This window comes from Lycium ferocissimum, chromosome 4, assembly GCF_029784015.1.
Source record: "Lycium ferocissimum isolate CSIRO_LF1 chromosome 4, AGI_CSIRO_Lferr_CH_V1, whole genome shotgun sequence".
NCBI classification, from domain to species: domain Eukaryota; kingdom Viridiplantae; phylum Streptophyta; class Magnoliopsida; order Solanales; family Solanaceae; genus Lycium; species Lycium ferocissimum.
Genome location: NC_081345.1, coordinates 42277560 through 42303599, shown reverse-complemented (window position 1 = coordinate 42303599; position 26040 = coordinate 42277560). Strand labels below are relative to the sequence as shown.

The following is a 26040-nucleotide window of genomic DNA, read 5'->3' as shown; positions in this document are numbered from 1 at the left end:
TTACTTATCAGTCCTCATGTAAAATGTCAACTAATTGAATTGAACAAAGCGAGTTAGTTGTTGCCACATTTCATTCATCACAAAGACTAGTAATTACATTCACGACTACGGCTATCTGTTTCTTAGTTTATTAGCTGAGCATTTTTCCTTAAAGATGTTTACAATAATAGGCAAATTCCACAATCTTCGAGACAAAAGGTACTAATTATGTACAATATGGCAAAGTTTGATTGACGCATACTTTACAAGTTTGCTTCAAAGCCCGAGGAACTGATCTTTATTTTATATGTTATGTTAATGTTAATGTTACATTACTATGAGCCCGTATGAATTAGATGAAAAAACTGACTTTTAAGCATAAATATTTAAAATATTTTTAAGTGCTGAAAGTTATTTTATAAATAATAAGTTACATATTTAGATAAAAGTGCTTAAAGGGTTTTAGAAGTAAGGGTAGTATTAGAATTAATAATAAGAGATAAAAGAGAAAGTTGTTAGTATCCAAATAAAACACTTTTTTAAAAAAAAAAAAGTTGGATTTAAGCAACTTCTTGATTTTGACTTATTTTAAGCACTTTTTAACTTAATTTAGGCTGTTTTCTATTTTACTAAATACCCAAATAAGTTAAAAATGACTTATAAGCTGGTTTGACAACTCATAAGCCAATTCAAACGGGCTCATATATCGCGAGTATAATTTTTTTCTTTTTATTTATCACTAAATTTTTCATTTTTTATTATATTTACATAATTTTTAGATACATAAAATTTTATGTTTCAAATAAGTTAAGACTCAAAAGTTGATGTTCGATTTGAAAATAAAATAAAATGATTTAATCCCCATGAAAATACATGAAGAGAGCACTATTTATTTATTTATTATATATTACAAACACACTAGTACTAATTTAAAGGTCTAATAATACAAGTCTTACGAACATAAGAATCTGCAACAATGTTCGTGCGACATAATTGACAGTTTTGCAAAGTAAAAGGTCATAACTACAATTTTCCCTTACTTTAGTAGGGCAAAATATGAATAGAACAAGTAGAGGGACCAAGAGGAAATTATCCAAAGATGGCCTGAACAAAACCTAGTGGTTAGTCTAATATCCCGCCCTTGCTTTCATAACATTCGCAGCTCCCGCTCTGATTTTGGTATCTCTTCATTCATGTAAGTATGATTTTAACTATTTTTAATCTTAAATAATCGCTTAATTCTCCCTCAGTTTCATAATTAGATTTTAATATCCCTTGGTACACTTTTTCCCCATTTTTTCGCTATCTTTATAATTGGGTGTTTAAGCCTTGTGTGTGTTTATACTTGGGCTAGAGATGTATTTAGTTACAGAATAATTGGAGTAAAATATGAAGTAAATTCTGGAGGCTATGAAGTTTCTAGATCTATTAGGGTTTAGTCACTTTTTCCTTACAGCTTTATCAACTTAATTAGCGATATAATGTAATTCGAAAATAGGAAGTATGTGCTCTCTCCATCTTAACTTTTACTGAGTTAAAATTTGTTTGCTATGTTTTTTTTTTTTTTGAAATATTTCTTATATATTTTGATTATGAAAATTCACTGATTTTATAGCAACTTAATGTAGATTTTACGTTTGAAAGTTCATTTTTGGAAAAAGAAATCATGTCCGACTTCACACCTATATTTAGATGCTTCACTGTAGTTTTGTTTTTTGATAACCGTGGCCAGCTTGCGCACCTCGAGTAATTCCACGGGTAACTGAGACCCCCACCAGCAACAGGTATCAGGTGACTCTGTCCACCAAGGCTAGAACAAATGGGAAGAAATCACTTAGTGTTTTGTCTCTGTTGGAATTAAACCCGAGACCTCATGGTGCTCAACCCCCCACTTCATTGACCACTAGGCCACACCCTTGGGTGTTCACTGCTGGTTTTTTATTCTATCATTCTATTTGGAGCGGGATGATTATAATAATTCATTTAGAATCTGGGGGCTTTTCATTGGTTCAAGTTATTAGTCTGTTCTCTGAGCTTCCTCAGCAAGCTAGTGAGGACTTTTTCTCTAGTTGGGCCCAACTTTTCCTTTTTTAAAGGCTTCTATTTTCTACAATTAAGCAATTGTGATCTTTTGGAACAACAAAGACAAACTAGTATGTGATGTTAGCTTTTGGATATGTCAACTTCCTCGGGAAATTTAAAGGGTCGACAGTTGTTTGATCTATTTCACATTCTTTGGTTATGTTCTAATAGCTGATATTGGTTTTCTTTTCCAGAAAATGGCAGATGAAAGCTATCAGGAACACGACCTTGGTAATGTGTATGACGCAGACAATGTGCAGGGTGCAGAGGATGCACATAACATGGAGAATATTCAGGAAATGGACAATGCACAACAGAACTTGCCTTTAGAAGAAGTAAAATATGAACCAGAAGAGGTACAAGTTGCATTCCTTCAGGGAGATCCAATAAAGTTGGAACAAGAGGAGGTACATGTTGAGTCCCTTCAGGGACATGCGCTAAAATCAGAACCAGAAGAAGTACAAGTTGCTGAAAATGGTTCAGGAGGTGGTGAGGAAAAAAAATGGCCTGGTTGGCCTGGAGAAAATGTCTTCAGAATGTTAGTTCCTTCTCAGAAGGTTGGTGGTATCATTGGCCGCAAAGGAGAGTATATAAAAAGAACCTGTGAAGAAACAAAAGCTCGCATTAAGATCCTCGATGGTCCTCCTGGTACTACAGAAAGAGCTGTGAGTTGCTGCTATATCTTGTTATTAACTTTTATGGTTACATAACTACGTGGAGTGCTATTGTCTAAGTATCATGTTATGCACTTGTGATAATGTGACTATTGCCTTGAATATTTCAACTGATGGAGATGGATGTGTGTGGTCTACCGGTCGATGAAGTTGGGATGGACCATGGGATACCAGGGTTCAAGTCCTTGTTGTTCAAAAAACGCTATGTGATTTGTTGTTATCTAAGCCGTGGTGGATAGAGATAGCTGTTACCAGTATATTAGTCGAACTGCGGGCAAGGTGGCCTGAGTACCACTATTTTTTTTGTTTTGGATGCTGATGGTTCAGAAAACTGAACTTCTCAATTTATTTCTGTGCTGCTTTTGTTAAATCTTTTTGGGCACTTCCATATATTCCAACCATTCAGCCATTGAAAAGTATTAAAATACATGCTCGTTCCAGTTTATATCCCTCAATTCATGCAGGAGTATTGTGATTTTTTGTTGTTTGGAGTTAAAATTAAAAACCTCCACTTAAATTAGCTCTTGGCTTGCTGCTCAAGTTGATCTTCAAGTGGTCATAAAGATGTCCAAAGTTGAAGCTGCTCTCTCTTATGGAGAGTAGTTCTCTTTTTGGAGTTTTATGGTTCTAGCAACCTGCTCTAAGTATGCTATATTTAGCTCATTCTATTACCTACACCTTCTGTAATTCTTTACGTTTTAGATGTTATGGGGGCCGACTTAAATGTCAAATAAAAATGGTACAATAGTGGGTCGAACTTACATGATATACTCATTAAAGGTTAACAATAATTGTTGTGAAAAATGAAAGGGAACTGTTAAAAATAAGTCGATAAACAATTCCATTCTCATAAAAAGATGTAAGTTGATAAAAATAAACTAATAAATCTTGAAGTATAACTAACTTGTTGGATGTTGGTAAAAATCAATCCATCAAACAACCAACACGATCTGAGGGCATTTCTATATCATCATAACCAACATGAGTGTGTGCAGGTTTGCCCATATTAAAGTGGCTTATACTAGAAGAACCAAAGATCTGGACTGCAGCCATCAGCATTGAGCATTACAAGTGCTGGAAGTCCTTCTGACAATCTGTCAGAATTACCTTATTCGGACATCAGTACCCAGAAGATTGCACTGTCTGGTAACTTCAAAACTTGGTCGGTTGGTATCTTGCCAGAAGGTGTTAAGTTCCGTAAAAGAGGAAGTTTTGTATAGCAAACAATTTGCAGTACATAATTAACAGAATAAAACATTTTAATACTTTTAAACTAGTGTGTACATGCTGGGAAATTAACAACAAAATAGGTAAAAAGGAATATTAACTGAGTAGGAATCTAATGTTTCAATTAAATAACAATTTCCTGAAATCTGCTAGTAGTGTTATATTCTAACTTACTATGTCCACTGAGATCCAACTATTGCTTCTCTGTTTTCTATGGAGCTACTGCAAAATGCTCTTGAATAAGATGACATTTAGTCTTTATAGAAGAGTCTTACACATAATAATACTTAAAAGGCTTAAAGAGGTATGCTGTTGACTTCGCATATTTATAGGCACTCTTCAGTTGTATAAATGTGGACAGTTGCTCATACAGATGTAGGAATCCATCAAACGTATAAATGGCATTCCTACACTCTAGCTAAGCTGATGGGCCATCAAATGTCTATAAAAAAGAAGTTGAGATGACACTAAGGAGATAGAGATGGACAACTCTTTACCAGCGCAAAATGCCTCGACAATTTAATTGATTCTTTTTTCCTTATCTGCCCCCTGCCCCCACAAAAGAAAAAGAAATAATAAAGAGTTAGAGCTAGCAGCTAGCCAGCTAGGTGCAGAGATTACATTGTTTGTATCTTAGTCAACAACAACATGCCCAGAGTAGTCCCACAAGTGGGCTCTTGGGATTGTTTGTATCTTAGTCGTTTACAGAAATTTCCAAGAGGATTTTGGTATAAAGTTTCTGTTCCTTCTGTTTTCTCTTCTTTTCTCTTCTTTCCTCACTTATCCTTTCTTTGAGCCAAGGGTCTTTCATAGCCTCTCTCCCAGATAAAATGTTTCAGGCTTTTGCTAGTAAATTGAGAAAGTAATGATTTGTTTCTAAGTAGCTCCTCATATTATGACCCTGAGTAATAGTGGATTTGAATGCACACTTATATCATGAATAAGGTACAGACATTGTCACTGCATCCTTTTCCAAGGAATGATAGATTATCTCGTAACTGCTGTTCCATTTTCAATCAATAATATACTTGCGCTTGCTTATATCTGTGAGTGTGTGCTAATTCACTCGTCTGTCTTGGTATTTTGTGTTTCATACGTCCAATCTATTATAAGCATATCTGTTGACAAGTATATGCATTGATTCTGCATTCTGTTTTATTTACTATGATTCTAGTCTAAGCCAAAAACATTCTTGGCACTAGGTATGTTTGGTGTGATGTGAGTTGTTGGAAGTTATGGCATTCATTTATAACTCTTTTGTGCTGGCCTTGAATTGTTCATTCTTTTCCATTGCAGGTGATGATATCTGCTAAGGAAGAGCCTAGCCTCTCCATTCCGCCTGCTATGGATGGCCTTTTAAAGGTCCATAAGCGGATTATTGATGTGGATCATGAGTCTGCCAATACTTCTTCTGGTGCTGGGAGACCAGCTTCTACTAGACTACTTGTGGCTGCTACACAGGCTGCAATCCTGATTGGAAAGCAGGGTGCAACTGTTAAGTCTATTCAAGATGAATCTCGTTGCACTATTCGAGTCCTTGGAGGAGGTGATTCTCTTAATTTTCAATGTCTTTTCTTCTGTTATTTCCTTGAGAATTTACTGGTTCTGTTGCTTGCTGTCCTAAACAACCGTGTAATGCTGTTGACTTAAATTTGATGATATATGGGGCTTTCGCTGGCAGTTCTCCTTTTCAACTGCCAGTATGGTCATTAAGCATATAAATGCATCACTAATTCAAAATGATCGACGCATTTGTATCTTGGAAACCGGTCATCATATCCTAACTCTCTGTAGTGGGATATCCTCTCCATCCCAACTCACCCAAATAAGAGCGGAAAATCGTAGAGATCAAAATTCTTATGCATGTTTGCCCCTTCCAAAAACGAAAAGACAGTGCGAGTATTTATGTCCCTCTAGTTATATTGTATTTTCTCTCAAGGAATGGAAGCACTCTGGAAACAGATGTAACTAATGACTAGGTTTTGGGTCCTCACTTAGTTTAGTTTCCTTTTTGAATTATGATTTTTACCTTTGAAACACATAACAATCATTGAAAGATCCACTTTGGACTTTGCAAAAGCTCAATAGCTGAGTATACACTGCTGTGTTGTGACTTAATGGTAGCAAGAGTCATGTGTTCTCAAGTTTTTTATTATCTTTATTTTGGTCGTGTGTTCTCAAGTTTTTGTTATCTTTATTTTGATCTGTTGCTATCCGTTTGTCCTCCTGGAACTGTAATTTGATGTTTGATTGCAATCTTTTCTACAGAGCATCTCCCCGTTTTTGCCTTGCCTGATGATAGTATTGTTGAGATACAAGGGGAGCCAGCAGGCGTGCATAAAGCAGTCGAAATGATTGCAGCTCAACTAAGGAAATTTTTAGTTGATCGCAGTGTGATTGGAGTATTTGAGAAACTAGTAAGCATACTATTGGTTTTAAAAAATTTAGGATCTTATGCAACATTTCGTTAGAGAACACATTTCATATTTTCTTCTGCTCAGATGCAAATGCCAAATGGTCATGCTCACCAGAATATGCCCCCGCCCGGACCTACCCAACCTTGGGGTCCACCTCCATCCAGTTTTCCCATGAGTGCTGGGGGGCCTGGATTTGGAGCCAACCATCAGTATATGCCACCTCCACGTCAATTTGACAATTACTTTCCCCGAGACATGCCTCTAGATAAGCCACCACATCAGGGCCCCCCTGCTTATGGCAGAGATGCTTCAGTGGGAGCTCATGGAAATGCGCAACCACAACAATCCATTGTTTCAAAGGTGCACTTTCTTCTTCTTTAACCTGCTGAGTATTCTGGTGCTGATATTGTAGTGCACAAACTATGCTACACAAGATTAGCATGAACATCAACTCAGATATGTTGCATGTTATTAGAATCTTGCATCCTTAAGTAGTATCTTTTGTCGATTACAATGATTTCTTTTTGTTTTTGTTTATGTACATTCCTCCAATAACAAATATCTATTTTTGCTCCTTGTTTTTTCATTTCCTTTTTTCCTATGAAGGTCACACAAAACATACAAATTCCTTTGTCATATGCCGATGCTGTTATTGGGGCTTCAGGTTCAAATATTAGTTATATTCGCCGGACCAGTGGTGCAACTATTGCAGTACAGGAAACAAGGGGTGTTCCTGGTGAGATGACTGTTGAGATAAATGGGTCTGCATCACAAGTCCAAACAGCACAACAATTAATTCAGGTATTATCTTTTACAGTATTGTGAATTTTCTGATCATTTTTATTATTGAACTTCAACTGACGTTTAATAGTAGTCAATGTTCTTATGATTGTGTGTGCATGTGTGGTAGTGATTGACGAATTGGTTACTGCATTTCTACTTGCTCTTCCGTTGAATCTAGTAGTACTGCTATTTCTGGGTAATATTAGTCATGCTGTCAATGTATTCATTTGAAGAAAGCTGTTGATTAACACTCTTTACACTGAAGTTTTGCAGTTTTAAGATAGTTGCAAACATATCATTACTATGTGTATTCCTCTGTAAGGTAGAAAGTCACTTTTCTGCATGGAAAAGCTGACATGTTTGATGTGGTTGATTAGTGTAAATATAGCTTGCTCCTTGGTTTATCATTTAGATGCCCTTCTGCGCTGGACTTTTGCATCTTCTATTGTATGTAAGTTTGCTGCGGGCACGGCACAAAAACACCACCACCCCCACTCTCTCCCCCGAATGAGTTTTTTTTTTTGGGTTGGTAACCAAGAAATCCCTTAGTCTCAGTGGTGCAGTATTCGAAACTCTGTGGATAAGGGTCTGCCCCTTTACCTTTCTCCACTTAACAAGGCTTTGTAGAAGATGCGAGCATGTGACATGCTCTTACCAGTATAGCAAAGCCCTGGGGCAAAAAAGAGGAGGTTTGCTTTTGCCGCACGAGTTCTGCTTTCCTTCACGGAAGCACAATGTAAATGGAGTGGTCTTGTTGGTGCAGCGGCCTTCCCTGTTTCCACTTCTCTAGTATTAAACAATTTCATGCTTCCATTTTCAAACAAATGAAAGTGGATGCTTAACGATCACCAGTAACTTACCCTTTATTTTTTATGACTGTTAGGTAGTTCATGTCCCTCCCTAAAAATCGAATAATTCCTTGATAAACAATATTCCTGCCTAGAATGCTCGGCTAATTCACAACATGACGTTCAATGTGGACACAGAGCAGCAGATAAAATATTGAATATATTCATTTTGATATTGGGGTCTGTGGATTAATGAGATTCAGCAGTTATTAGTGAGAATCTGACTCTGTGATATTCTATTTCTTCTCTAAGGGAAGTGTGATCTTGTTTGCAATGCACTATCTAGTTATGAAAACAATTAAAGTGTCAAAAGGCTGAATTATTATTAAAATGCTGTTCGTCTTACTACTGAGATTTCTGACTTCCCTTATTCTTATTGGTGCAGAATTCCATCGCCGATGCTACCAGCGCAATGCAGAATACTGCTGCTGGACCACCTTCCCAAGGTTATAATCCGTATCCTTCTCAGGGTCCTGTGTACTCTTCATCCACTGCCACTGGTCAAGGTGGTTATGCGCCAGCTGCAGATTATGGTTCTGTTTATGGAGGCAGCTACGGCTATTAAAGGATATCCAAACAAGTCGCACCTGCTTAGCACAAGAACCAATGAGTCCTCAGCTGCTGGGAAATTTTAGCTCGTTAGTTGGCTGTATCACGATTTCTAGTAGTTGAGAAGTGAATTGCTGGTTGCCTTTTTGTAATCTGTTTAGTCGTGTTTAATTTCCGGTCTTCTGCATTCTCAACCGTGCCATCACATTTCTTAATTAGACGGCATACTCTTTGACCAATATGACTAGTGAGATCAAATTCAAAAACTAATGCTAGGTGCTTCTCTTTTTTTTTTTTTTTTTTTGGTACGCCGGGAATTTCTATTAAATTCTTGGGATCTTTTACAAACAGCATTGTTTAAATCTGCTTGGAGCAATATTTCCATTTCCTTGATTGCATAGTCCCAAACTAGCATATGTTAAAATCTGAGACTGTCCTTCGCTTCCAGGAAATTTGTACATTATTAGCCTCCGTTCAGATTTGTATAATAGCAGCCTTGGTTTCCAACAAGTATTTACGATCTTCATGACTGCCCTCTTTGATGAGATTGATAGATTAGGCAATTTGTTTTCAGTACTATATTCCATTGATAGATTAGGCAATTTGTTTTCAGTACTATATTCCATTGCTTTTGCAAATTTCAGCCCTTGTTTAATGCTCTATAGTTACTTGAGTGAGGTTTGAAGTAAGTTTTATATTTACCTAAATATCTCTATATCCTTCTGAAAGCAGCATTTCTCGTTTAATTCTTAACACTGCCATCCTTATTGACCTTTCTTGGCAATTGCTTTGAGGTTTGAAAGTTGGTTTTCACAGGCTTGATGCTTCTGTTGCGCTTCCTAGTTAGAGAATCGATTAACATTGAAGTTTAATCTTGATTCTTCATTGCTTTTTAGTTTTTGCTTCGTGTGCTCGTTCTACCTCGGTTTTGTCAAGAACAATTATGGTAAATGATCACTCATTTCTTGAAGGAAAAAACCACTCATTTCTGGAATGACGTAAAAGGTTAACGTCTTTACTCGTTTCTTTACTAAACCTGCATTACACACGGCATCCTAGACCAGTTCAAAACAACCTACCGCACCAACTAATTACACCAACAATTTTTTTGGTTGACGAAGGAACCCGCAACTACTATCTTTTGAGTGCGTATAGAATAAATCTCGCTTTTATGTAATAGTTCGCAAACCACACAAGAGAGTTAAACAGCACTAGGCAAGCCCCGTGTAACGAGCTTGTCTCAGAAGGCAAACGCCAGTTGTCGCACTTGAAACCTCCCATTGGGAAGTTCCATGCTCAAACCAACTGAACCACCCTTGCGGGACACTGACAATTAGGAGCACCATTGGAAGACATAAAAAGTTAAAATATACAATCTATAATTTTTTTTTTTCTTCCCTCAAAAAAGTAACACAGTTTTGACTTTTGAGATGTGACAAAAAATAATGATCCCATTGGATTGAAGTGAACCAAAAAAGAGAATCTTGATCCAACACTAAAAAGAAAAAGAAAAACATAAGATTTACTCTTACAGCTCGACCGAAAAGATGGAATCAAGTTCGCCAAACTAAAACCACCACAGAATTGAACCATCTAATCCAACTAACAAATACAAGCAGCATCCAATATGGAAAAATTAAAAGATAAAAAGTTCAATACAGGAAAAATCTAGGACCTTCTCTTTTCTTTTTCTTCCTAGAAGGATGACAATGGTTAATAAAGTCAATCCACAGCTATGTTCATCATATGTATATCATCTTTTCAAATTGAAGATGATGAGTTCAATTCTAAAAAGGGATACATAGTCATTCCTGCAACTTTCAGTTTGTGTTAATTCTTGAGCGATAACTTGCTATTAGGCCAGAATGATAGTTCACAAGATTGCTCCCTCCCAGGCAGCACGATGAGATTACCACTTCTCTCAATAATGGATTTCCTTGAACTCTTGTTAGCTTAAATGTGCTTTCACTCATGCTCTATATCCAGAGCCAACTAGATTTTCCTTTAGAAAGGGGCGGATTCTAATGGTTACAATTACACTCAAGTTGGCGGAAATCATGACTGACACATTTAAAGAGATATATCTGGCCTGAAATGTTGCTCCTTATCTACCTCTTCAAGCCTCATGACAACTCTTTCAGCCACATCGCAGTATACTTCAGAGATTACAGAATCAGGCTTGGACATAACAATGGGAACACCTTCATCAGAACCACTTCTGATCTCCACCTCAAGTGGTATCTACCAAGGGAAAAGCACATCAATTAAAACAGCATTTATGGAGAAAATTGAAGTTCAGAAAATGTATCGGTAATTTAATCATATCTCAATAAAATGCATAGAGATTTTGACAACAGAAAAGAAATGGCCATAAAGGAGGGAAACATAGAAGCAGGAGGGAAAATATGATAGGATCATTTCTAAGGGCCCTTTCATTGAAAATTTTCTAGAAGTGTATACAGAATGCTTCTGTAGGCATAATTAAAATAGAGACGTATGAAAAGATTTTTTTTGTGGGGGTGGGTGGGGGGAGGGGCAGCAGCACCTAATAGTAATGGCCCATGAGTGTTTGTATTCAAGGAGAATTAGTGACATACCTCACCAAGAAATTTCAGACCCATCTCCTCAGCTGTTTTACGAGCTCCTCCTTGACCAAAGATATAGGATGATTCATTGCATTTTGGGCATTTAAAGTAGCTCATATTCTCCAAAATTCCCAATATCTGTGGTAAGTAAAACTGTTTAATTATAACTATATCATAGAAGCATTAAGCTACAGCATGCATCTTTACGATATCTCAATGTACACCTATTCTAATACCTTTCTATGCGTACGTCAGGTTGGTAGCGATAACAAGAATTAAGGAAACAGCATTTAATCTTCTGAATCCAGCTTCAACTACTAATGTTAGTCTGAGATTTTTCTCACAGTCACAGTATCAACATTGTTCCAGTTCAAAGAAGTAACAGCGTCAACATTGTTATGACTGTGCTCCGTTTTTATTAGTCCTTATGTTATCCCTCTTGTTTTTTTTAAAGCTTCTGGGGAAAGGGAGCCTTTGTTTAGGTTCATGATATCAGTCTTTCCATACAATCAAATTCACTCAACTCTTTCCTTTGCCCATGGATAAGGTGCAGTTTCAAAAATGAAGATTTTGGCTTCTGATAACATTGAACATTCATCTGATATACAGGAGCCATCATCAACTAGATCAAGGTAACATTTCTTTGTTCTCTATTAGATTCCGCATCAGCAAGATGAAGAGGAGCGTAAAGCACTAGAAATATATATTCCAGTAAAACCCAAACATCATATATAACACTATAGATTTTACAGAATTTATTTAAGACAATAATTTCCACCTTGAAATGGTTGTAATTCTTAGGATAAAGGGGTGGACGGCTATTTATTCAGTAACTCACTATTTATGAGAGATATACCTAATAAGCCACATACTCCTTCAAAATTTATCCGGGGGTTCATATTTATACACTTCATAACTAACCGAAAAGAGAGTCACAGATCATGTCTCACCGCCCCCTCATTTGATCCTACTCTCGCGTTCTTCTTTTCTTTGGGGTGGGGGTGGGGGTTAAGTATAGAATGTCAAAAACCTTTAAAAAATGAAGCAGCGCTTCTACAGACACATAAGCTCTTAAGCAGCAAGCTCAGTAAGGATCATACCGGAACATTAACTTTGGAGAACATTTTAACCCCTTTGCGAGCATCCAGTAAAGCAACATCTTGAGGAGTCGAAACAATCAACCCTCCTGCCAGCATAGTCAAGTGATTTGAATAATAATGCGCAAAAAATTAGCACGAAAGAAAGCTCACCATATAATTAATCCTGAATGCGTGAGAACAGAAGTAATTTGATAGCACAATGTTGTATAATGAATTAAGATGTTAAGCAAATGTTTATTAGAAGGGCACGGGTCTATAACAACAGAAAACTACATATGTTAAATGACAGCCTCGTGTTTACCGTAATCTTCTCAAATTGGACGAAAATTGATGCTAAGAAAACGAGAAACTTTCAAACAGAATAAGAAAAAAGATACTGAAAGGATGATGATATTTGCAGCTGGAATTTCCTTCAACTAGATTAGAAGTAAATCACAGCTGATCTTGGTTGTATAAAATGTTAAAACTCAATCTTAATGAACCAGTATGATAATGCATTATATGAGCCTAAATTCACTCAATCCAATCTAAAGCCCACCAGCGTGGAAAATCCTCAATTGCCAGACTCAACATTTAGAAACTTAATGGCTGTGAAAGTGGAGGTCGTCGTTCTGATTACACCTGGATATATTCAATTTTCCCTTCATGGGTGCACAATAATTTTTTTTCTAGTGCTTTTTGACATCAAATTAAACATGATGCAATAGGTTCATCCTCATGTTATATTTCCAATATCGAATTCTTTTAGAAGTACATCCAAAAATCCTCAAGATACCTGATAATTGTAGCCTTTGGGAAATAGATATCTGAGCATCACCGGTACCAGGAGGCATATCTATCACAAGAACATCTAGGATCCCCCAGTCAACTCCCCTCGTCAACTGTTCAAGGGCTTTCATTACCTGCAAGTGTACATCCGAGTGTAATTGGATTTAGACAATTAAATTCTACCGCCTCAAAGTGTCTTATCAAGCATTCAAATCTTTCACTCAATTTATAATCTTAGGGGGTCGTTTGGTTTCTGGTTAGACTTATGCAGGATTTAGTTATTCATGTATTAGTTATTCCATCTTTTACCCTGCAAAAATAATACATAAATTGATACATAACTGATACGTGTTTTATTTATAATAATAAACCAAACACCGCATGTGATGTGTTAAATTTTATACAAAGCAACTGAAAAGCTACCAAACATGATATTATTAATTATGCCAGTTTTAATGCATGAATAATTCATTTCCTAACGAGCAACCCAACGACCCTAAATGTGCTAAATTCTATAATATTAGTCATCATTTGTAGGCAGAAGCATACCATAGGCCCTCTCCACACAATTGCTTCCCTTTCGTCTACAAGAGACCCAATTGATATACACTTAACTCCATAGCTATCAATTGGAATCATCTTCCTATCTGCCCAAATAACATGATAAGCAAGCAAGACCAGAAAGAATAACAAAAACTAGAGATAAACAATAACACTACTATCTGAGAGGATAGGGCATGTTGATGCTAAAAATGAAGGTAGTTAAAGCATCACTGTTGCTCAGTTCCGGCTTTCCCTGAAGTCGCATCATCAAAGGGATTGAAGGCCCATAAATATCCGCGTCCAACAACCCAACTTTAAGTTGACACCTTTTGGCAAGTGAAACAGCCAAATTAACTGCATACCAAACATGGTCATTGATCAGCAAACAATTACAGGGAAACAAATTAAAATCAGTATCCAACGCAAAATATACTATTGGTACATCATATATATGGAGCTTTATTTAATGTTCAAAATCATCACACATAGTTAAATTCAATATCAGATAGTTAAATTCAATATCATAAACCATAGGAAAGAAAAGAGTGATCAACGTTTCCACTATAAATATCTCAAGCATCAGTTCGAATGCAATATGATACATAAAAAATCTAGCTTTCATTTTCAATTTGCTAGAGTTAGCATGTGGGTTAGATAGCCATTCAATAACTTCCTTTAATAGCTATCAATTGCTCCAATTTGTATAAATACACTCACATGTTAATGCTAAGACATGAATGAACACAGTCAATTTTAGCTCATTACTTCTTCTTCCCTCTTCCATTCTCTCCCAAAACATTTTTGGGAAAATGACTCCCCTAACGGAAGTGGGAAAAACAAGTTCCATAAGTGGCATTCCACAATAGTTATCTGCTCCCCATGCTTCAACACCCCCCCCCCCCCCCAAATAGCCCCCATTCCCACCACCCCCACACTCCTACCCTCCACCCCGCACCCCAACCCCATAGTGTTTGCCTAAATTATATAAAATATTTCTGGGATAAATTTTCTGCTTACTTACTAAACACCAAAAAATAAGTAAGAAATCCACTAATTTTGCAGGAAAATATTTTCCAAGAAAACATCTTGTCGTGTGAAACATTTTCCTTCATACCAAACACACCCTAAGTGTTTAAAAAATTTATGCTTTCCTGAGCTGAATTAGTCATCTTCTCTAATTCAATCAGCAACTCCTGAACTTTTGGCATCACAAAACTAAGTGTACTAACAGCAACAACAACAAAAAAAAAAAAAGAAAAAGAAATCTATTCTTAGTAGAGTTACCTCTACAATTTTCCACTTTATTCAGGTTCATTTCATAAGATTAACCTATTCTACAATTTAAAAACAAAACGGAGAGAGAGAATTAGTAGTAGTAGTACCAGCAGTAGTGGACTTGCCAACACCACCTTTCCCAGAGGCAACTGCTATTATATCTTTAATCCCTTCTATTTTTAGGCTTTGGGTATTCCCATTTTGCATAGAAAACTCCCTAACCCCACCAAGCTGCAAGAGAAAATCAGACCAAAATATCAATTTCTTGGTTAAAAATGAGACCTTTGAAAATTTTACAAGTAAATAAATCACTCACAGTGAAATTTTTCAAGAAACGGTTCATGATTGAAACTTGTTGGGACAGTGAAGAAAGGAAACCTAGGAAAGAAGTTGGAACAACGTTAAATTAAATCCGAGATTTTGGTCCGACAACAAAGGATTGACTTCAAGAGTTGATCCACCCGTGGCTAACTTACGCCTAAAAAGTACAGTAGAAAAAAAAAAAGAATAAGAAAAAGAAAAAGAAAGGAGGAAGTTAATTAAATTGGAAGAAAAGAGGAATATAAGACGGGAAAGAAAAAGAGTAAAGACGTACTGATCAATTTGATCTACATAATTCAATCTGTCCAAGGTAAAATTATTTTTTCATAATTTGTTTAAGTACTAAATCAAGATAATAAAAGCGTTTTCCGTTTATTAATCGTGACTATATCAAACAAACTAAAGTCAAAAGAAACAGCTTTTCAATGATTCAATTAGGTCTCTTACGGGTCAATTCAGGCTACGACTATAACTATAGTGCACTGGACTATGGCTAATTGGCTAATACCACACGGTGCCACTCAGAAGGCCCATGGTGGACCCGCTACGTTACTACTACGGCCATTCTTTCCCACATCCTCCTCCAAGTAACGAATCATCTTGCATAATCTTGTATAAATAGCATCTAACACATTATCACAATTCCACTGCTATTTTAGTTTAGACTTCAATGATTTTAAGGATTTTTTTTCCTTTTGTCCTAAATTGATTTATTTATTTATTTGCACACATAAACAAGACAGTTTGATATACGAAGCGTTCTGCATTTAATAAAATGCGAGGAAGAGCTCTATCTCGAGACTCGAGAGCATGTGATGCAAGTAGCGAAGTGATCTATGCAAGGGACACACCCCTTTTTTTGTATCAATAGATCAACGCCGCTAAGATGGAATTTCAATTTCACATAAATATGAAATTATGATATTGAGATCTTTCGTTCCTTATACGATTTTTTTGTGAAATATAACATAATAGTATTTCTCGGACAAAAATAAAAAAGAAGAAGAGTAGGACAAGAATCTACTATTTCAAAATTAATGACCTAAAATATAATTATATCATTTTTCTTAAATCACACACATAAAAAAGAAGAAGAAGAACTTTCTTTTGGCAATAAAAGGTGCACGTAATCCACCCAAAAATAAAATACTCACTGTATACCCTAATTAAATACTGCTACCGTATTTATAATACTTTAGTGTGTGATTCAGATCTAAATTTTGAACACAAGGTGTCTGATGAAGTCCACATGAAAAACGAGAGCAATCTTTCTTCAAAATACATGCACCTATCACCATCTTCATTTCACCTTCAGGTAGCTTTTTACTTTCAATATCCAATTTGCTTTCTTCAACTTGTTTATATTCCCCATTTCTCCTTTTGTAGGAATTAACTGTTTTTCTCATCTTTGTGGATATGGTTCAACTGATGTTCAAATTCTTGAATTGTGGTTTTTTTGGGATAAAAATTTGAACTTTTTGAGAATTGATTTTTTCTAGGGTTTTTTGTATGGGCTGAAGGGTACAAAGCTTATATATATCAGCTCTCAATGGTAAAGGTTTGAAGGGTATATTTTAGAGGTGAATCTTGCTATTGGATAACCAAAGTTCCCATTTTTAAAGGGTTTTTCTCATTGCTAATAATAGAAGTGCCCTTTGTAGGAATTAACTGCTTTTCTCTTTGTGGGTTTTCTCATATGGTTCAACTGATACTCAAATTCTTGAATTTGTAGCTTTTTTGGGGTTAAAAAATTGAACTTTTTGAGAACTGATTTTTTCTAGGGTTCAACTGATATTCAACTTCTTGTAATTGGTGGTGACTTTAGAGGTGAATCTTGCTACTGGATTACCAAAGTCCCAATTTTTTACAGCTTTTCTGTTTTTCTCTTTGCTAATAAAGTGCCCCTTTTGTTCAACAATTATCTGTTTTCTCTTTGTGGATTTTTTTCCTCTGATCCCACTGATTCGAATTCTTGAATTTGTGGTTTTTTTTTTTGGGTAAAAAATTGAACGTTTTGAGAATGGATTTTTTTTTTTTTTTTTTTTTTTAGGGTTTGCTTTTGCCAGAGATCTTTAATTATTCTGGGAGTGCTCTGTCATAGTATTCCATCAAGATTTGGGTTGATTTAGGCATTGGATTTGAATTGAGGAATCAAATTAGTGAGGATAAATTTTCAGGTGTTTTTCAATTGGGGATCTTTGAGTGGCTCAAAATGGGAGAGAAACTTTTTTTGAAAGGAGAGGATAAGGCTATCATGGAGGGGATATTAGGCGGCGAAGCGGTAGAATTTTTCTCCTGGTCAGCTACAAATCACATGCTGACAGAATTTACTTCATCAAGGGGGGATTTGGGAGTACAACAGGCGCTTTGCAAGATCGTTGAGGGGTCTGATTTCACTTATGCAATCTATTGGCAAGTTGCAAAGTCGAAATCAGGAAAATCAGCTTTAATATGGGGTGATGGACATTGCAGAGAAGCAAAGACGGGGCAAACTGAAGATGGAAACAAGAAAAAAATGGTTCTTCAAAAGGTACACACTTGCTTTGGAGGGTCGGAAGATGATAATATTGCTGCCAAGTTGGATACTGTTTCGGACGTAGAGGTTTTTTATCTCACATCAATGTATTATATCTTCCCATTTGATAAGCCTTCTAGTCCTTCTCAATCATTTAATTCTGCTAGATCAATATGGGTTTCTGATTTAAAAGGTTGCTTAGAACATTTCCAATCAAGATCTTATCTAGCAAAGTTGGCTCAATTTGAGACACTAGTTTTCATTCCGCTGAAATCCGGGGTCGTGGAGCTTGGTTCTTTAAAGTCCATTCCGGAAGATCAGAATTTGATTCAGATGGTCAAAACATCTGTGGTGGTATCTAATCCTCCACAGCCGAAAGCGTTTCCAAAGATATTCGGTCGGGAACTCAGTCTCGGTGGCACTAAGTCAGGTCCCATCAGCATAAATTTTTCTCCAAAGGTGGAAGAAGATTTTCCTTCGGATTCTTACGAAGTACAAGCAGCACTAGGTAGTTCTCAAGTTTATGGAAACTCATCAAACGGGTATCGAAGTGATGAAGGTGAAGGGAAACTTTACAAGGAAGAATTAGATGAACGGAAACCGAGAAAGAGGGGCAGAAAGCCTGCGAACGGGAGGGAAGAAGCATTGAATCATGTTGAAGCAGAGAGGCAAAGACGTGAGAAGCTTAACCAGAGATTTTATGCTTTAAGAGCAGTTGTTCCGAATATCTCAAAGATGGATAAAGCGTCGCTGCTTGGAGATGCAATTGCTTATATCACAGATCTCCAGGCGAGAATTAGGGTTTTAGATGCTGAGAAGGAGATGGTAAATGACAAGCAAAAGCAGCAGGTTCTCCCAGAGATTGATTTTCATCAGAGACAAGATGATGCAGTTGTAAGAGTAGGCTGCCCTTTGAATGCTCACCCAGTTTCTAGAGTTTTGAAGACATTTCAGGAACATCAAGTAATTGCACAAGAATCCAATGTCTCGTTAACAGAAAATGGTGAACTTGTCCACACATTCTCTATACGAGCTCCTGGTCCTGCTGCTGAGGATTTGAAGGAAAAGCTGACAGCTGCTCTATCTAAATGATTTAGGCGTTTAGAGAATAAGGTCTAATCATGCTATGTATGTTAATTGTAGGAAAATACAAGCCGTTTCACATTAAACTGGTGATCAGTATCAAACTGGCCAGATCATCAATGCCTAGCTTGTGAGTTTGCCTTAAGACTTTGCAGACTTTATAATCATATATGTAAGTTTTTGAAAAAGATAATAATCATATATGTAAGTTTTGTGAGAGTCACGTCTGCTCTGTGAATTTGAAGGAAAAACTGGCAGGAGCTCTTCCCGACTGATTTAGGTGTTTCAACATGAGGTTAATTATGCTATTTATGTTGTTTGTAGTTAATGCAAGTTAATTCTTGATACCTTTCTTTTAATAATACTTTTACCTTATAAAAAAAAAAAAAAATCTTGTTAACTGGTTTATCATGAGAATGGTCAGATTATTGTACTTTCGTCGATTTGTGTATGAGTGTCAATGTCTAGCTTGTTTCAGTTTGCATTATGTTTTGAGAGTTTATATCTTATCTTCTTGTTGCTTTACCAATTGATGGAATGAAGCTGGAATTAGTCCATTCTATAATCACTATACATTGTAGTTAATGCAAGTTAGTTCTTGTTAACTGAGTTATCATGAGAATGGTCAGATTATCGTACTTTCGTTGATGATTTGTGTATATGAGTGTCTGCATTATATTTTGAGAGTTCATATCATATCTTCTTGTTCCTTTACTAATTAATGGAATGAATCTGGAATTAGTCCATTCTATAATCACTATACATTGTAGTTCCTGTGATCTTGCTGATGTAAGGCTTCACATGCATCTTTACAACAAACACGAAGCAATATGTTGCTCGGATTCTTCAAATGCACCACCCTGGTGACATTTTTGAAGAGTCCGAGCAAAATACTGAAGCATCGACTGCTTATTCGCTTCCTAAACAAGAAGCCCTTTCCATAGTTGTGCATGACCTGGTGCTGTAGAATATCAACCACAACCAATCATTTCCAATACAACAACATTTTCCATGAATTGGAGTATCTTAATTTTGGGCTTGACCATGTTTTTTAAAACAGTGAGGCCCAATGGACTTGACAATTATGGACCCTTGCAAAAGCCTCCGAGGCCTGACTGATTGGCCAAACTAAATCAATTTGCAGGATTGCCCTTCCTTTGGGATGGTCTTTAGTTTTTGTCCCTCAAAATGTTAGTCTTTAATTTTTGCCCTATGCGTTGCAATTCTGAGCTTCGCGTAGAAATTATGAGGTTCTGGGTTCGAGCCCCTGCTCAGGCATAAATTAAAAAAAAATTCACAATGCAAGGCTTGAGTCGCGTGTATGCCGGACCCGGCATAACTATAAGTTCCGACTTATAAGGCAAAGTTTATGCCTTAAGGAAAAGTTGCGCTTGGGGGCATCTTAGTTATGCCTTAGCTAAAAGTCCGCCTATAATGAACTTTTAAAGGCATAATTCAAAAGTTTGCCTTATAAGGCAAAGTCTATGTCTTATAGAAAAATTATGTCTTATGGGCATACTTTTAGTTATCTTAACTTAAAAAGTACTGGCCCCAAGGCATAACTAAATATGTCTTGGGAAAAATTACGCTTTATAGAACGGACTTTTAGTTAAGGCTTAACTAAAAGTTTGCCCGCCACAAGGCTTCTTGCGGTCGCATAACTTTAGTTATTCCTTAACAAGTGTATGCCGGGTCCGGCACACACGCGACTCAAGCCTTGCCTTGCGATTTTTTTTTTTTTTAATTTACGCATGAGCGGGGGTTCGAACTCAGAACCTCAGGTATAAGGCCATTTTTCAAACGAAGGGCAAAACTTAAAGATCACAAATATGAGGGACAATATTTAAAGACCACCCTAAAAGAAGGGCTGCGCAATTTTTTGACTAAATTATATGACTTTCGTCAAACTAGAGTTCAAATTGCATTTTATGATTATGCAGCACTGGCATTGATTGAAGAAACGAAAGGCGCTTTATCATGTCAATAAATTCCAAATATCTAAAAACAGAGACAATTGATCAACATTTTTCTATTTGTCCACCATACCAACAAACTGTCCAAGCATGCTGTATCTTGTGCCATACACCAATTATGGTGTACGGTAACATGTACAAAAAGAATATAAAATAAAACGATAGTAAGAATGGAATCTACACCTATTGTGTGTGAGATCTTTACCGGCACAATTAGAATGTAAGCCTTGATTTATTCTTTGTTAGGTGTATGAATTTATTGAATAATATTACAAATGAGTTCTTGGTTTAAAAAATGATAAGCTTATTTTTGAGTAGCAGCAATTGACACAGGACATTATTTTGAGGGGTATGCATTAGTAGTAGGAGGAGCAAAAACAATTTTTTTACTACAAAAAGTTTCTTTCGCAACCGCTTGCCATATTCTGCCAGCCTCGGTTCTGGATTGGGTGTTGGAGTCTTAACTGGATGATGGGTTTTCAAAGATGGTAATAGAATATGAGTTTCATAAAGAGGGTATGCATTAGTAGAAGGAGGGGGAGGAGGAAAAACAACTTCTTTACGGCCAGCAAAGTTCCTTTCAGTAACTCTGCTTGCCATATTCACGCTGGCCTCAGTTCTTGGATTGGGTGTTGGAGTCTTAACTGGAGGACGGGTTTTCAAAGATGGTAATAGAAGATGAGTTTTATCATGAGGGTGTGCATTATTAGAAGGAGGAGGAGGACTAAAAACAACTTTTTTACGGCCGACAAAGTTTCTTTCCGTAATCGTGCTTGCCATATTCACACTGGCGCCGGTTCCTGGATTGGGTGATGGAGTCTTAACCGGAGGACGAGTTTTCAAAGATGGTAATAGAAGATGAGTTTTATCATGAGGGTATGCATTATTAGGAGGAGGAGGAGCAAAAATAACTTTTTTACGGCCGACAAAGTTTCTTTCAGTAATCGTGCTTGCCATATTCACACTAGCGCCGGTTCCTGGATTGGGTGATGGAGTCTTAACTGGAGGACGAGTTTTCAAAGATGGTAATAGAAGATGAGTTTTATCATGAGGGTATGCATTATCAGAAGGAGGAGGAGGAGCAAAAACAACTTTTTTGGCAACGAAAAGTTTCTTTCGGTAATCGTGCTTGCCGTATTCTGTGTGGGTTCTGAATTGGGTGATTGAGTCTTAACTGGAGGACGAGTTTTCAAAGATGGTAATAGAAGATGAGTTTTATCATGAGGGTATGCATTATTAGGAGGAGGAGGAGGAGCAAAAACAACTTTTTTACGACCGACAAAGTTTCTTTCAGTAATCGTGCTTGCCATATTCACACTGGCACCGGTTCCTGGATTGGGTGATGGAGTCTTAACTGGAGGACGAGTTTTCAAAGATGGCAATAGAAGATGAGTTTTATTATGAGGGTATGCATTATTAGAAGGAGGAGGAGGAGCAAAAACAACTTTTTTACGACCGACAAAGTTTCTTTCAGTAATCGTGCTTGCCATATTCACACTGACGCCGGTTCCTGGATTGGGTGATGGAGTCTTAACTGGAGAGCGGGTTTGCAAAGATGGCAATAGAAGATGAGTTTCATCAAGAGTTCTTGTAGCTTCACTTGTTTCAATCTTTGAAATAACAAGAACAAGAAGAAATAGGAGGAATGGTTTCATGATACTATTAGAGAGCTGCTGATTTCTAAAGTTTTAGTTAATATTATTGTTGCACAATTGTATTAAAATGAGGATGATGAGAAAGATTGATGTGTCATTGTGAAACAAGTATGTGTATTTATACACATGAAATCTGAAACTAAACAAGTTTTTTGTCTTCTACAAACTATCAAGTCTTTGTTCTGGGAGCAAGTTTTCTTGTTGGTGGAAGCTCTGACCATTGACCGTTTAGAGTTACATAGGAACTTATATAGGAAATGAATTTGTCTAATAAAAAATAAATAAAAAGTTTGAAGTCACTCACCTTTTTAACCATAGACTTATAATTTCTCACACGCATAAGCTAAAAAGTGTTACGTATTTTGAGGATTCATTCTTAATTTTGTTGGATGGACTTATGGCTTTTGACTTATCATAAGTTAGTAATTTTAACTTATGACTTTTGGCTTATTTTTGTTGTTTTAGCTTAAAGACAAGTGCTTAAAAACACTTTTTTATTTTAGCCAAACACTACAAAAAAAATACTTAAAAGCTATTTTTGGCTTAAAAGACCTAAAATAAGCCAATCCAAACAGGCTCTTATACGTTTGTTATCAATATGCTTTTGTTATAATAGGACTTGAACCTTTTTAGGTGTTATTAGGACTTGGACTGTTTTTTTCGTTTAAATGATTTTGACTATTGACTGTTATGGGCTTATACAAAGAAAATTTGAGAATTGAATGGGTCACATACTTGGTAAGAGGAGGAAGTAATCAAATAAGTGATGCGACTCATTGAATACGCGCCAATTTGGTAATTCAAATATCCAGAAAAACGAGACGGAAAAAATACGAGTAAAAATTATTATATGGAGGAATTCATTCGGCGGCAAAATCAGGAATTTCACTAATGAATCTAATATATATAATTGAATACATATGTATGCAAGATTATATATATTAATGCTATTCTATTTACACAAATATGATTTTTCAGCGAAAGGATATTATTGACTAACCGCCTTTCATAGTTTGTGTATTTAGTAAACACCTCTATAAACTCAACGGTAGAGTTGCTTCCTAACTTTCTAAAAACTGAAAAGGGTTAAAGTATACTCCTATACTATCAAAAATAGTTTAAATATATCCCTCGTTATATTTTCGGTCCAAATATATCCCTCATTATACTTTGACACAAAGTTGTCCTTAATTTTGACGGAAGAACATGTGGCAAGCTCTACCAAATACCCACCCACAATTTTAAATACCCAATTCTTTTAAAAATCCACCCATTTAATTCATACCCAACCCATTTCTTCTTTTAGGAAATAGGACGTCCCATTCAGTTCTACCACTCAGGCTCAATTATACTTGAAGAAAGACTTTGATCATAGTAACTAGTTATATCTCAACACATTCAAGCCAAACATTGTTTTTTTTTTTTTGGGAGATGGACTATAAGTTTGTGTTACTCTCCTTCTATTTCAATTCATGTGTCTTACTTTCTTTTTTAATATGTTTAAAAAAGAATATCATTTTTCATATTTAGTACTACCTCTTAAGTCTTTAATATCAACATTCTATTTGATATATTTAAGACCACAAGATACACTAATTATTTTGATACATTATACATATCTTTAGTTTTAGATTGAGGACGCGAAATTTTTCACTCTTCCTGGTTTTCACACCATTTTAGCATTTAGAAGTTTCTCTTAGGTCTAATTTACCTACCAAAAAAATTGACATTTTGATTTTGAATTTATTTTTAGTAAGTTTTACTTTTGAAAATTGAAAAATTAAACTACAACACCAAAAAAAAAAAAAAAAAAAAAAAGAGAAAAAGAAAAAAGGAATCACATTTTAGGATACAAGTTTTGTTTACATTTTGAAAAGAAAAAGAAAATTTATAGAAGATATATTTTCAAATTTAGATTTTTTTATAAATAAGCTATTTGACTTTAGTATTTTTTTTTCTTAGTGATATTCAAATAATAGTCTAAATATTTGACTTTCTTAATATAAAATTAGTCAGTACTATTTAAGAAAACAAAACAAAAGAATTGAAAACGAAATGTATAAAATAACAAGACAGACACGCCCCACACAGTGCACTGGAATTTTCTTCTTTGCCAAGCACCACATACAATCACTTAGCAGCCTTCACGTTTTATTTTCATTTTTCATACACACATATCACTCACAATATAATACACACACACTCTTCACAATTGCACCCACAATTCACACTTACCAATTCATCAGCACTAATCCACAATCACAGAACAGATTTCACAATGAAATAAACACAAGTGAGCAGCGGCTAGAGTTCTAGCTATGAATTATATAGAACCCAATAGTTTTGGCCTAATTAACTCTATATTTGTGTTAAGAAATCTAGTAAAATCTGAATATATATAAATAATTTTTCAGAACCCAGTTTCAATAAATGAGGCCTAGGAACATGTTTAGGATCATAGTTTGGAGAAAGACAGGAATAATTAGGTAATACTTGGCATTATTTTAGGAGCGGCACTGCATGCTTGATTATATGTACCTTTTCAGAGGTGAAAAGTTATCTCTTTAAGCTATGTTGATTTTTATTTGGAACATGCTCCGAGTACTTGTAAATAAAAAGCAAAGCTAATGGTGATTAAAGGTGTATAGAATAGGATTAGTCTATGTTTATTTATCAGTAATTTTTTCTATCTTTGAGGGGACAATTTGAGTCTATTTGTGTGCATGTTTGCTTGTGTATGAGTTTGTCTAAGTTAGCACTCATCTTTTAAAGTCAAATAGAGTTAATGATTAAAGCCAATTGTGATAAAATTACGGGACTCAAGAGGTGCATGTCTAATACTTTTTCCTCGTCCAACATAATTTTTTTAACCGAAATATTTGTGCAAATCAATCTTTTCGGAGTCAAAATTATTTTAAAAGAGATATTTTATTTCAATTGGTGACTTGGTACACTAAATTCATTATCAAGTGACGACTCTTTTATTTTAATAAAACATTTTTTGAGACTTTGTCACTTTAATTTCATTTTGAAACCCTTTTTATTTAATACCGGCCAAACCCATTACGACAAGCGGTGATCGTACTTTTTTCGACCGAGAAGCTTTCAAGTGACCCTTGTTACGTTAGAAAGGCAACTTGGTGGGTCATTCCCGTTCCACTTAGACACTTTTTTGCAGTTATCGGAGCAAAACCAACACCGATCGTCTCTACGTGGATTAAGTGGCCAATTAAATAGTGTCAGCTCATTTAATTGTGCCAACTCATTTTAATTGTAAATTTACTAATTTGTAAATTCGTGGAGTTTTGAGTTTTGACCATTAAAAATTGGGGCTTTTGGGCTGGTTGGATGTGCAATGAAGTGGCCCCCCCTTTGTGGCCCCCCCTTTGGTGTTGGTTTTGCTCCGATAACGGTGCAAAAAGTGTATAAGTCACTACAAGAGAACAGCCATTTAGCTAGAGACACACATCCTAGCTAAAGTGGGAAAATCCGTAGCTAACGCCAATTTAGCTAGGAAAATTGCAACGAACTTCCGTAGCTAATAAGCTCTTAGCTAAATTTTAGCTAAGAAAGATTTTGTCATTCCTAGGTAATTTTTTCTAGGATATCTCTGCTAGGGCACTTTCATGTAAGCATTTTGCTAGGACTTAACCTAGCTAAGTT

At 35.9% G+C, this 26040-nt stretch overlaps 3 protein-coding genes across 6 annotated transcripts; 2 read left to right on the top strand and 1 right to left on the bottom strand.

Moving 5' to 3' along the window:
* The first annotated feature begins 1024 nt into the window (after positions 1-1024).
* LOC132053059 (flowering locus K homology domain-like) lies at positions 1025-8829 on the top strand. Of its 3 annotated transcripts, none has more exons than XM_059444870.1 (7): positions 1025-1174; positions 2256-2726; positions 5259-5508; positions 6231-6379; positions 6464-6739; positions 6986-7180; positions 8396-8829. In XM_059444870.1, the coding sequence occupies exons 2-7, from the start codon at positions 2259-2261 to the stop codon at positions 8573-8575; spliced, it is 1518 nt and encodes a 505-aa protein (XP_059300853.1). In that variant the 5' UTR covers positions 1025-1174; positions 2256-2258; the 3' UTR covers positions 8576-8829. The 3 variants fall into 3 exon arrangements, with proteins under 3 accessions (XP_059300853.1, XP_059300854.1, XP_059300855.1); XM_059444871.1 differs by having other exon boundaries at positions 1031-1178; XM_059444872.1 differs by having other exon boundaries at positions 1064-1158.
* A 1232-nt stretch (positions 8830-10061) lies between these two features.
* On the bottom strand, positions 10062-15394 carry LOC132053058 (iron-sulfur protein required for NADH dehydrogenase, mitochondrial). Its single transcript, XM_059444869.1, has 8 exons — positions 15147-15394; positions 14938-15061; positions 13787-13909; positions 13562-13659; positions 13020-13146; positions 12245-12330; positions 11157-11282; positions 10062-10800 (listed from the first exon to the last, which is right to left on the bottom strand). The coding sequence occupies exons 1-8, from the start codon at positions 15171-15173 to the stop codon at positions 10630-10632; spliced, it is 882 nt and encodes a 293-aa protein (XP_059300852.1). The 5' UTR covers positions 15174-15394; the 3' UTR covers positions 10062-10629.
* A 910-nt stretch (positions 15395-16304) lies between these two features.
* LOC132053057 (transcription factor MTB3) lies at positions 16305-18968 on the top strand. 2 transcript variants are annotated; one of them, XM_059444867.1, is made up of 2 exons: positions 16305-16466; positions 17329-18968. In XM_059444867.1, exon 2 carries the CDS (start codon positions 17364-17366, stop codon positions 18756-18758), a length of 1395 nt encoding a protein of 464 aa, XP_059300850.1. In that variant the 5' UTR covers positions 16305-16466; positions 17329-17363; the 3' UTR covers positions 18759-18968. The 2 variants fall into 2 exon arrangements, with proteins under 2 accessions (XP_059300850.1, XP_059300851.1); XM_059444868.1 differs by having other exon boundaries at positions 17202-18968.
* The last annotated feature ends 7072 nt before the right edge of the window (positions 18969-26040 follow it).

Coding starts and splice junctions, on each gene's coding strand:
- LOC132053059 (XM_059444870.1), top strand. CDS start 2,259: ATGGCAGATGAAAGCTATCAGGAACACGACCTTGGTAATGTGTATGAC. Junction 2,727..5,258: donor CTGGTACTACAGAAAGAGCT/GTGAGTTGCTGC, acceptor TTTCCATTGCAG/GTGATGATATCTGCTAAGGA. Junction 5,509..6,230: donor TATTCGAGTCCTTGGAGGAG/GTGATTCTCTTA, acceptor TCTTTTCTACAG/AGCATCTCCCCGTTTTTGCC.
- LOC132053058 (XM_059444869.1), bottom strand. CDS start 15,173: ATGAACCGTTTCTTGAAAAATTTCACT. Junction 15,062..15,146: donor GTTTCTTGAAAAATTTCACT/GTGAGTGATTTA, acceptor TTTCTCTTGCAG/CTTGGTGGGGTTAGGGAGTT. Junction 10,801..11,156: donor GTCTGAAATTTCTTGGTGAG/GTATGTCACTAA, acceptor TTCCCTTGGTAG/ATACCACTTGAGGTGGAGAT.
- LOC132053057 (XM_059444867.1), top strand. CDS start 17,364: ATGGGAGAGAAACTTTTTTTGAAAGGAGAGGATAAGGCTATCATGGAG.